The sequence below is a fragment of the Balaenoptera borealis genome (assembly GCF_965194805.1).
Source record: "Balaenoptera borealis genome assembly, chromosome: 15".
Lineage (NCBI taxonomy): Eukaryota > Metazoa > Chordata > Mammalia > Artiodactyla > Balaenopteridae > Balaenoptera > Balaenoptera borealis.
This window is the reverse complement of record NC_138871.1, coordinates 59,966,565-59,979,424: the sequence shown is the minus strand read 5'-3', so window position 1 is coordinate 59,979,424 and position 12,860 is coordinate 59,966,565. Positions and strand designations below refer to the sequence as shown.

General features: G+C 37.4%; 1 protein-coding gene across 2 annotated transcripts in view; it reads right to left on the bottom strand.

Annotated features, from left to right (window-relative positions):
* MAP4K3 (mitogen-activated protein kinase kinase kinase kinase 3) overlaps positions 1-12,860 on the bottom strand; it is a 201,172-nt gene that overhangs the window by 96,646 nt on the left and 91,666 nt on the right. For both annotated transcript variants that reach the window (XM_082358059.1, XM_082358060.1), the window contains exon 3: positions 3,897-3,987. In XM_082358059.1, the coding sequence (XP_082214185.1) occupies positions 3,897-3,987 (91 nt within the window). The remainder of the gene's footprint in view (positions 1-3,896; positions 3,988-12,860) is intronic.

Here is a 12,860-nt window from a genome sequence, read left to right as displayed (position 1 = left end):
AGCTTACCTTTTGAGGATCATTTGCTGTTATTCAAAGCTGAGCATTATGAGTTCAAACTAGAAAGGAATGTTCCAATGTTCTTAATTTATTCTTAAAGGATATGCTGGGCTAAGGAATGCTTAGAAGAATCTGAAGTTAAAATCATTCTTTGCTTAAAAGAAGCAATAGTTTAGCTCTACTGAGAATAAAGAATAGGTCTATGGTGATTTAAATCTGTTGTTTTATAAATATACACACAGAAATACACAGATAAAAATATATACCAAACCAGGACTATTTACTTTAAATTCTAAACTTTTAGAGAAAAGTTTTCTCTATCCAGTTCTTGTTGCACAGTATGTGTAATTAGGCACTTAATAAACACAGGCTTTTAATGATATTGAAGAGCAAGTAAGGAAGGCCCCATCAAGAGTATTAGGCTTCTGTTTTATAGGAGCTCAGTCTCAATATTTCTTTGGGAAGTGAGCATAGCTCACTATAACCCTGTTATAATACGCTTCTGAACTTAATTATTTGCTGGTCATCTATTCAGTAAATTCATAGGGTTAAGTCTGATTTCCTGAAGGGGAAATTTATTAATGGTCAAACCATGTTACTTCAGTTTGCTCAATTCTTTTGTCCAAATTTGTTATAATAGGCTATAATGGCAACAAGAGAGAAGAAGGTCAATAAGAACAGTATATATTTTAGGGGGTTTGTATCAAGTTCAAACAAACAAGCTCCTTGCCTTCTGAAAAATCATTCAGTAATGAGAAAGAAGCCAAGAAACCATGTTCCCTTTGAGACTAAATCTGCCATTTCCGGACTAAGTAATATGTCCAAAGTAACCAAGTAACCAAAAAGACTGCTGGCTAGGTACCTGCAGAGCCAGGTTTAAATCCCAGCACCAACAATGAGTAGCTGGATAACCTAAAGAAGTAATTTATCCAGCAGTCCCTCTTCTATCAGCCAAAAAAAAAAAAAAAAAAGTGGGCTAAGTGACAAGACCTCTTAGTCCCTTCTAGCTCTAACACCCGACAAGGCTAATCATTATCCCATAGTCCAAATCTGCCTGAGTCTAGACTTTAACTAGTGAAGCAGGGAAGAATTTCTGTAGAAGAAAAGAGCTAAAGAAAGAGAGGATTAATCGCTGTTCCACATTATACTACCATTTGCTTTCGTACCACTTTCATCAACTACACGTTACAGAATAAAATTATATATTTAAATCAGTTTTCCTATATCAGATCATACAACTCCAAATGAACACACTTCACTAAAAAAAAAAAAAAAAAGAGAATGACCCTAATTTTGTCTGTTTCACTATGGTTTCTGGGCAGTTTTGCTCTCTGTATTCTTATACTTAGATTAAAATAAAAGTATCCTCTAAAAAAAATCCATCAAGTTACACACAAAACAGAAATTTGCACACTGTTCTGTATGTATACTATGCTTCAGTTTAAAAGGTTTACTTTTAAAAAAAGGATATTCAAAATACAGTCAGAATACATGGTTCCTGATATCTAAAAGTAAGTACAATTTTTGTTAGGCATAACCTCAAATTGGCTCTCTTGTAGCATGTCTCATGGTTAAGGTTAAAGAGTGTGTTACTACAGAGTTGTGCTATTTTGCCCCAAGTCTCAACAAAAATGAATACAAACCCAAAAGGAATTCTGCATTCCGGTAACAAGATCAAACGTTTTGCTGCCTAACCTGTGTGGGAAGGCTCTCGCCTAAGTAACCCAGAAAGTCAAATGTCCAGTTTAGTTTAGTGTTACTTTTTGAATTTTGGCGGGGGTGGGGGGGTGGGGCGGGTAGGGGTGAAATACTGGAAGTTTATTTGGTCAACTTTTTTGGCAAGGAAGTAGAAAGGCCAAGTCAAAAGTCATGTGATCCATAAGCACAATACCACAGAAAGAACTAGGACCCTCCTCTGTCAATAACTTGAAATGAGACTGTGAACTAAATACTCAATGTGAAACTCTCAAACACCTTATTTGTAAAATGGAAATAATATTTACCATAGAGTAATATTCCTAAGAGTGTTGTTGAAAGGATCAAATTAGGCACTAACCTGATGGTATTTAAAAAACAGTTAACAGTAATAGTAATCATAGCAATAGTAGTAGTAATGCAAGTTAACATTTATTGAGCATTTATTATGTTCTAACCATTGTTCTTAACACTTTACTTGTATTTACCAATTACCCTTGTAGTTATCACATCATGTATCTATTATTATTATCCTTATTTTATAGATGAGGAAATGGAGGCACAGAGTGGCTAAGTAATTTGCCATAAGCCACAAAGTTAGTAAGTGATGGAGTCAGGACTCAACCAACCCAACCAACCTGACTCCAGAACTCAAGCTCTAAACTACCAACTATACTACCGTCTCTGTGGCAAAAAGATCATGCTCATTTCACCACACCAAGGTTGCCATGTAAGTGGGTGGGGCTCTCCTGGAATAACAGGTTAGGCTTTGGATGGTCCCATACTTCTGGAAGACTCAGACCATGTTTGAGAAATTCTCAGTTCAATGTCCCTGGGGAAACACAAAAACTCTTTAAAAAAGATCTGTTTGCTCTTGGGGGAAGAAAACTTTGTAATGCTTCTCCCAAATGAGTCTAAGTAGGATCATTTTGTTAGGACCAATAACAGTGAAACAAATTGTTTTGAAGTGATAATTTTAATGTGTCGGCAGAAATCAGTTATTTGTATCATGAGCTTAAATGATTGTAAGAGACTTCTTTGAGCTGACGGAGTAACTGCCTGTGCTGGGTCTGTCCGTAAGATAAAAACGGATGCAGAAACTATTGTTAGGTTGTTGTCTGAACCACCCACCATTAAAGCAGTTTTAAATTGGCTGTTAAAGAACCCATTCAAAATGTTTAACAGTCACTGACCTCGGGGTAGCACCTGTCCCTATGTGAACTAAAGTCCCCATTAAACCCACCCTTTGACCTCGATGAAGGTGGGCAATCAAAGCTATCCAAGAGTGGTCAGAATCAAGAAGAGCCGGTCCGCCTGGCTTTTCACAAGCTGGAAGGAAGAGAGGGCAGAACTGCCCCGTCTTTTCCATATGCTGTGCCTGCATCAGAAAAGAAGTGTTTTGTACTTGGCTCACAGACAGAATGGGAGCTGTAATAGGATACATCCTTATTCTTACCCTACAGTATATGGGAACCAAACAGAAGAGTTTTTTAAATACCGAAGAAAACATTCTCTAATCCTTCCCCCTTGGAAGGAAGCTTGGAAACAACTAGGCCACAGTGCTCAACTCAACTGCATACAGAAGTGAATGGAAACACAAGATCTGACCTTGAGGTCATCCCCTATGCAATATGACCTGGGGAACCTGGCTTGGTCCTGCCAAACCAAAACAAGGGGTGGCAAATTCAGTCTTTCTAAGTTCACTTTAGGACCTGGGAAAATAAGAAGTTAGTAAAATAATTATAATTCCTAGTCCTCCGGATAAAATGAAGGGAAGGGATGATGCAATACTTTGAGGCTAGAAGCACAAAAGAAAAAAAAGGTTCTAAAGGTTCTAATAAAAACAACAGATATACTGTGTAAATTCACCCAAGACCAGAAGAAAGGGGCAACAGAATGGCGTATTTAGATCTCTGGTCTACCACAGGAAGACTAACCATAAAAGTCAGTTTTTACTTGCCAGCTTCCTCATTGAAACTACACCCAGAATTCCCAAGAGTATAACAGACAAATCACAGACTATGGTATTGGTTACAGAATTAACATAAAGAGGTCATAAATAAAAATTCCATTCATATGAAAATATCTTTTTTTCAAAGCATGAAGAAAACTACAAAACATGGTATTAGAGCTAACTTTATTTTGTTAAATATTAGGTGATGGAAATCATTACTGCTTTTCATAAGGGAAACAAACAATGTACCTGAGATAGCTTCCAAAATAAGCAACAATATTTGGGTGCTTACAGTCTTTCATCATAATAATTTCTTGCTGCACAACTGCAAAGTCTTCTCCTAGAATAAAAAATAAGCAAGTTGAATATTTAGTAAGTAAATTTCAAAATGTCGATTTGTTTCAAAACGTAATAAATAATGTTATTGATATTATTTTTAATGACAATTTCAGTCCTTTCTTGACAGAAAGTAAAGTACAATGATTAAAAGTATGAACTCTGGTCCCAGACTATGTTGGATTCAAATCCCAACTCTGTCCCTTACTAAGCTGTGTGCCAATTTCTTCCTCTGTAAAATAGGGATAAAACTAATAATAATCTATCTCATATGGCTATTGTAAGGGTTAAGTGGGCTAATGTATGTAAAATGCTTAGAACAGTATCTGACACAGAGTAAGCACTAGATAAGCATTTGCTATTATTACAATTATGCCTTGGATATAATCATCATGTAATTCACTAGAAATACATTATGTTTTCCCTTTCTTAGCAAATAACATTTAATATAATTTTATTTATTTATTTATTTTTGGCTGCGTTGGGTCTTCGTTGCTGTGCGTGGGCTTTCTCTAGTTGTGGCAAGCAGGGGCAACTCTTCGTTGCAGTGTGCGGGCTTCTCCTTGCGGTGGCTTCTCTTGATGCGGAGCACGGGCTCTAGGCACATGGGCTTCAGTAGTTGTGGCACGCGGGCTCAGTAGTTGTGGCTCACGGGCTCTAGAGCGCAGGCTCAGTAGTTGTGGTGCACGGTCTTAGTTGCTCTGTGAACCCGTGTCCCCTGCATTGGCAGGCGGATTCTTAACCACTGCGTCGCTAGGGAAGTCCCAACATTTAATATAATTTTGCACAAGGAAGCAATTCTTTTTTAAGTTAGGGCAGGAACCCTTATACACCGAGACTATCAAACGTACCTCCACAGCTCTCTTGGTAGAGCTGAGAGGCCTTACTCTAGCAGTACTGGTTTACCAGAAGGCCCCCCCCCGCCACAGGCCTATCCTGTATTCGAGTGCCTTGCTCCAGCTGTGTTGGGATGTAGAATGGGACTGTATTTAAGCCTGGTCAGACTATAAGCAAGTATCTCTCTCCTTCTACTCCCTCCCTGCCCAAATTCTTCAAAATAAGATCTGGCAATCCTATAACAGTGTCACACACTATGGTTCCTGAATGAACATTTGTCATGGAGAGAGACAGAACTGAATGCAAATGTGGTAAACCAGAGACTAAGCAGAAAGAGAACACGTGGAAGTGCTTGCATTGAAATCAAAGCAGCTTTGTATTACTAATTCAGTTTTTAAAGCATTATATACTATGAATAGCCTGATTAAATGTATATTAGTGGCAAAATCAAAAATAGGTTTCCCAAACTAAAGTTTAAATCGTAAATATGAGGTTGTTATGGCAAGCCCTGACACTTCTGGCCTGGCATTTTCCTACTGTAAATGTAACCGAGGCTTGAAAGTAGCCTAACCATGAACCATCTGAACTCAATATCAAAACCAACCTTGCTGCCCCAGTGACAAGGGAAGAAGTAGTAGAGAAGAGACAGTATGTCAGATTCGTAATTTCTGCAATGAAATGAGTACAAAATCAAAGTTCTCCAAAGGGAGAATAGAAAATTTTTATGCCTTCAAAATCTCAAAAGAAAGTCACTGAACTAGGATCTTCTGGGTTTACTTCCCACCAGTAAGAATTTCTGATTCAGTATATTAAGAAAAATCCAAGATAAACATAATAAAGCCATAATGAGACTAACTCCAATTTTCAGGGATATACAAAATACTTTGAAAGTTCTAAATTTTGCTTTTCACCTGCCTTTCGATTATACTTTCCCCAATTCAGTGACTGGGTTACATGAGATCATAACTGGGTTACATGAGATCAAAGTTGATACAGTCAGCACGAACTCTAGGACTAGTTTAATAGTTAGAGGACAGCAGCTCTCTTTCTAGGAGCAGCCCTGAAGTTGTTAGTCGTCACACAACCTCCAAGGCAGCCAGCTTTAGAATAACACTGATCTGCAGAAAACACTGAGAAGAAACATGAAAAGGGGGGAAGGAGGAAGGCACATGACCAGTGTAATTGAGCTACTACAGGAAGCCTCATCTGCCTGGTAATTTTCAGATATACCTGTTCATGACCAATAAACTCCTTGTACTGTTTAAGCCACTTTGAGTTGTGGTTTCTATTATACCTGTAAGCATCACTGCATCAATGTCTTCATGTCTATGTCCTCACTGGAATGTTACATCGTCTAGGACAGGATGATACCTTCATCATTTCTGTATCCCTAGCACCTAATATGCAATCAATGAAGCTGTTGCCTGAATGAATCATAATAATAGCATAATCATAATCGTAATCATAGCACGTAATTCTACATGATGACTCTAAATCAGGAGCATCTGCTTTTGGTTTAATTTCATCCAGTTATTAGCATGTTTTATACAATTGTTTGTTTGCTACTCCTGTGGTTTCACTAAAATCTATGAATGGCTTTTTAAACCTTCAACTACGTCTTTCCCAGGAAATGTTGTTGATCCAAAGTGCATCCTTTTTGTCCTATTAAGTCACCTCCATGTGATTATGACAATGGCCAAATTAAATTCAGTATTTTTGTGGGGAAAAAATCCAAAGAAAAATTCCACAATTTGATTTTTAAAGGTAACTGAAAAAGGTAATTTGGGTAGGAAAAAAGAAAGCAGTTTAATACATTAATTAATCCAAAGGAGCCTAACAGAGTTAAAGGACTTTCTTCAAAGTTCAAGAGAAATACATTCTAAAGGATAAATTAACAGCCCCCCCCCGAATGGTATGGTTAGACAAGATAATCTTGAAAAATTCTTTCCAATTCTGAGAGTCTATGAGTTTTCGGTAAAATTTTTGACATTAAAGTGAAGAATACATTTTCCAAAGATGGCAAAAATAAAAACAAAACCTAATTGAGAAAAATAAGCAAGCCTACAAGTAGAGCAGATCATGAATAAATCAAGTAGACAGGCAGAAAAATACAAACTTACATATGCAAAGTTCTCAGAATAAACAGGACACAATACTAAGTGTTCAATAAATGTTAACTATATGTAGTAGGCCGAATAATGGCCCCAAAGATGGCCAGGTCCTAACCTCTGAAACCTGTGAACGTTACCATACATGGCAAAAAGGGGCGTACAAGTATGCTTACGTTAAAGATCTTGTGATGGGGAGATTATCGTGAATTATCTGGGTGGGCCCTTAATGTAATCACAAGTGTCCTTATAAGAAGAGGCAGAGGGAGACTTGACTATAAGAAGGCAAGGAGCAAGATGCTATGTTGCTGGCTTTGAGGATGGAGGAAGAGGCCAAAAATGAACGAATGCAAGGAATGCAGCTCTAGAAGCTAGAAAAGGCAAGGAAATTGATTTTCCCTTACAGTATTCAGAGGAAGGCAGCCCTGCTAAGACTTTGATCTCGACCCAGTGAAACACACTTTGGACTTCTAAATTCCAGAACTTTAAGAGAATAAATTTGTGCTGTTGCAAGTCACCAAGTTTGTAGAACTTGTTAACATAGCCATAGGAAACTAATACACAATTACTATCAACATTATCACTGTGGCAGAGCTGGCTAGCCATTCACAAATAATCTGTGCTCTCCCTTCCATAGTGTGGAAGTTACTGGTGGGAGGCAATTATCCCGTCAAAAGACAACATTTCCCAGTCAACGTGATGTGCCCAAGAGAACAGTTCTTGCCAATGGAATGTGAGCAAAAATAATGTGTTATTTTCCTACTCTCTCTTTTCCCATTAGCAGGCTACATGACACTGTGAGGTCCCAGAAAATGCAAGAAGTCTGGGTCCCTGAGTCACCTAAAGAAAGAAAGTCATCCAACAACTTGAACATCTGCTCTAAACTATTGCATAAACTTGAAATAAAATTATATTATGATCTAGCTTAGTTATTACAGTAGTTAGCATTATCCTAAACTGATATAATTATTACCATCCAGTTATGAAAAAGGTTGTCCAAACCGTAGGAGGGGCTTCACAAATGTTTTAGTGGGTTAACAAACACGAGACTCTGTCCCTCTAATAGAGCACAGATATGATGAACAAGATTATAGGCATTTCTATTTGCTTTTATTTTTTATACAATACTTTCTGGTAAAAAGCTATATTTAGTCAAATATGTGAGAGCAAAAGGACACTTGAATGTTATGGGGGTGGGTCTCTCCCTGAAAACTACAATAAAACATAGACTCCCTAATACTTCCTTGCCTTGTTTGTTTATTTATTTATTTATTTATTTTTAGTTTTGGCTGCATTGGGTCTTCATTGCTGCACACAGGCTTTCTCTAGTTGCGGCGAGCAGGGGCTACTCTTCGTTGCGGTGCGCAGGCTTCTCTTGTTGTGGAGCACGGGCTCTAGGCGTGCAGGCTTCAGTAGTTGCGGCATGTGGGCTCAGTAGTTGTGGCTCGTGGGCTCTAGAGCACAGGCTCAGTAGTTGTGGTGCATGGGCTTAGTTGCTCTGTGGCATGTGGGATCTTCCTGGACCAGGGCTCGAACCCGTGTCCCTTGCATTGGCAGGTGGATTCTTAACCACTGCGTCACTGGGGAGTCCCTCTTGCCTTTTTAGATATAAACTGACAATCACGGTATTTCCAACATTTCATACAATTATTTACTTTTTCTTTGACAAAATAATACATAATCTTAGATCAAACTGATAACCAACTGCCTTTTTGGTATGCCTAATTATTTTTACTGGCGTCAACTGTATTCAGTTTATAAGACCTACTCTTCTTATCATTAACATAAGCACTTTGACTTAATAAACTATCCACTCACATTTTTAACAAATAAGCAAAAAAATTCAACAAAGCGGGCTTCCCTGCTGGCGCAGTGGTTGAGAATCTGCCTGCCAATGCAGGGGACACGGGTTCGAGCCCTGGTCTGGGAAGATCCCACATGCCACGGAGCAACTGGGCCCGTGAGCCACAATTACTGAGCCTGCGCGTCTGGAGCCTGTGCTCCGCAACAAGAGAGGCCGCGATGGTGAGAGGACTGCGCACCGCGATGAAGAGTGGCCCCCGCTCGCCGCAACTAGAGAAAGCCCTTGCACAGAAACGAAGACCCAACACAGCCATAAAAAAAAAAAAAAAAAAATTCAATAAAGCAAATAATTACACAAACACTGGTGTTAGATAAATATGGTAAAGTTGTTGAAACAGAACTACTGGCTGGGAGGTAGCGTTATCATTTTGTGCTTTTTAACAGTTTATGTATCTAAGTCCAAGTAATTGTAATGAAGGCAACTGATGTGTATCTGCACACTGAGTGGAAGTAGAGGTTATATGAAAAGCAAACAGGGGAAATGTAAGGATTATCTGTATTGGGAGGTGAAACAACAGACAAGTCCTTAGGAAACCAACTCTTGGTCTATTTGTAAACTGTGTATTTTCTGTTTCTGTAGTTCTTTCCCCTATGAAGGAAACAAGTTTACATGTCACCGTCAATTACCTTTTGTTTGTTGTTTCTTATGTCAATTCTTTGTTTTTTTATATCTTTATATCTCTCTTCTAAATGTTTAACATTTAGAATATCTAAATGTTATTTATATTTACTTATATGTAAATATAAATGTTATTTATATTTATTTATATCTAAATATCTCTCTTCTAGATGTTTAACATGTTCATGACTCTCAGAAGCTGCCATCGTTTTCCAGAAGTGTCTTGACAAATGTCATGATAATGAAATAATTCTTTGCAGTATCAAAAGTTAATTTACATGGTAACTAACAATAGAGCAAGATTAGAATTTAAAATACTTTAAATTATAATTTTTAAAGAGTGTAAAAGGAAGTTAACTTGTTATAGATCTGATTTACCTTTTAGCATACAAGTATGTAAAGAAATATATGTGTGTGTATTTGTGTATATATACTATTTGTGAAAATATCTAATGCTTTCATCTGGGTAAAGATGAATAGTTATTCTTAGGATGTTCCCTGTTGAGAAGACATTCAACAACCACCATACACTGAGCAGCTAATATGATATAAAAGAGAACGTACTAGAGACCATGAGTAGAGTTCCAGAAATGAACAAGACTTTCCTTGACTTTAAGAAACTTACAGGAGACATAAAATGTGCACAATCATAACTATAACAGCTTAAAGTCAAACCTTAAATAACTCCCTTTCTTTTTCTTTTTTTAAAATTTATTCAACAGATCGTTATTGAACAATTATGTGCCAGCAATGGGACTGCATCAGTAAAAAATAATACAAACAAAAATCCCTGACTTTGTAGAGCTTATATTCTAATGTAAGTAGACAGGCAATAGACAAGATAGATCAGTAAAATTGTATAGTACATTAGAAGGTGTTGAGTACTAAGGTGAAAAATGAAGCAAAGGAGGGAATAGGGATTTAGCAGGAATAACTAAAGAGAGCAGGTGAGGAAGATGAGATTTGACTGAAGATACAAATGAGGGAAGGGAGCCACTGAAAAGGCTCAAGCTGCTCAGCTTTTTCTAGGAACAGTGCGCAGGTTGCTGTGACTGCAGCGGAGTGAGCTGGGAGAGAGTGCAGAAGATGAGGATGAAGGGGGGGCACATCATATATGAGGACTTTGGCTTTTACCCTGAGACAACAATCTGTTGAAATGTTTTCAGCAAAGACCTGACATGTTAATCTGATTTAAAAGTATCACCCTGACTGCTGGGTGGAGCAACGGTGGAAGCCGGGAAATCATTTAGAAGATTTTTTTGGCCCCGCTGCTCGGCTTGTGGGATCTTAGTTCCTCAACCAGGGATCGAACCCATGCCCCCTGCAGTGGAAGCACCGAGTCCTAACCACTGGACCACCAAGGAAGTCCCTAGAAGATTATGTATTAATCCCTGGAGATGTGCAGTGGCTTGCACCAGGGTGGGAGCAATGATGATGATAAAATGTGATCAGCAACTGGATCTATTTTGAAGACAGAGTCAACCGGTTCAGTCTGGTTGGAGGTGGAGTATGAGAAAATGAGATGAGTTAAATATGACTTTCAAATTTATGGTCTGAGCAACTGGAAAGATGGAGTTGTCATTCATTGAAATGGATAACTCCCTTATTTCTATAACATTAAATCTATACTTTGCTGCTGGACTCACCATGTCTAGCACAGTGTCATAATTAAGGACATATATTTTGGAATCAGAATATTGAACTATGGGGAATTCCCTGGCGGTCCAGTGGTTAGGACTCCAAGCTTCCACTGCAGGGGGCCCTGAATAGATCCTTGGTCCGTGAACTAAGATGCCTCATGCTGCGTGGTGCGGCCAAAAAATAAATATATTGAACTATGAAACCTGGTTTCACAACTTTCTGGTTGTATAATCTTGGGCAAATTCATTCATATTCATATTCTCTCTCTCTGAGTTCAGGTTCCTCATTATGAAATGGAGATAACAGTGTCTCCCTCTTAAGGTTATTGTAAGGATTAAATGAAAGAATACTTGTTAAGTACATAGAACAAGGCCTCAAACATAATGTTTAATAACTATTACCTCTATTATTATCACCCAGTATGATTTGTTATTTGTAATCCTACATCATTTCTCCTACTCTTCTCCCTCTTACTCTGCTTCAGCCACACTGGCCTCCTTGCTCTTCCTTGAATATCATACACAGCTCCTGACTCAGAACCTTTGCACTTTCTATTCAGCTACCTGCAGTGCTCTTTTCCTCCCAGCTGCCTTGCTTTCTCACTTCCTCCAGGGTTCTACTCAACTGTTGCCTTTAAGATGAGACCTTCTCTGATATCCCTATATAAAATTGCTACCCACAACGACAACTCCACAACACCCTTACTCTGCTTTATTTTTCTCCACAGCACTTATCACATCTAATATATTACATGTTTATTTATTCACTCTGTCTCCCAACACATAATAGGGGCACTCAATCTGAAGGAGTTAATGAATTATTCCAGAAGTACGAAGCAATTGAAACCCACAAGTGAAAAAAATAAGGTGGTATGAACAGTAGAAATACAAAATTCTCACTATTTGCAATATATATGATTGTGTTCCTAGAAAGCAAGCAAACAAAAATCAACTGAAAAAAATGACCAGAAACAATTAAAAAAAAAATCCTCAAGTTAGCAAATGAGAACACATACATCAAATTAAATTACGTATCTAAGGAAAAGCTTTAAAATGTGTAGGCCACATTTTAATAAAATACTTTATTTATAAGTATTTTGGGAGTTAAAAGACCTGAAAAAAAAAATGGAAAGACACTTCACTTATGAACAGAAGAATTTACTATGGTAAAGATGGCAATTGTCTCATGAATTAATCTCTGAATTAATGTAATTCCAATCAAAATACTAATTGAATCTTTTTTTGAACATAAAAAAATTATAATTAAATTCATCTGGGAAAAATAAACATGAGGGAACAGTTTTGTAATAGGTATTATTTTAAAATAAGTAGCTCTTATTTAAGAATTGATATACCCAGAAGAATTCTCATCTTTTTGATTCTTTGTCTACCGTGGATCATGTTAAATGTCCTGTGGCCAGAGAGACAAGGAAAAGAAATAAAAATCATCCAAGTCGGAAAGGAAGAAGTAAAATTATCTCTTGCTTGCAGATGATATGATCTTACATGTAGAAAATCCTAATAATTCCACAAGAAAACTGTTAGAATAAATGAATTCAGCAAAGTTGCAGGATACAAAATCAACATATAAAAATCAGTTGTGTTTATATACACAAGCAATGAATAATCAGAAAAGGAAATTAAGAAAACCTCAATTACAATCTCATAAAAGAAGAATAAAATACTTAGGAAAGACCTGTACACTTAAAACTACAAAATTCTGCTGAAATAAATTAGACATATGTAAATGGAAAGACACCCCATATTCATGGATTAGAAGACTTAATATTGTTAAAGTGTCCATACTACC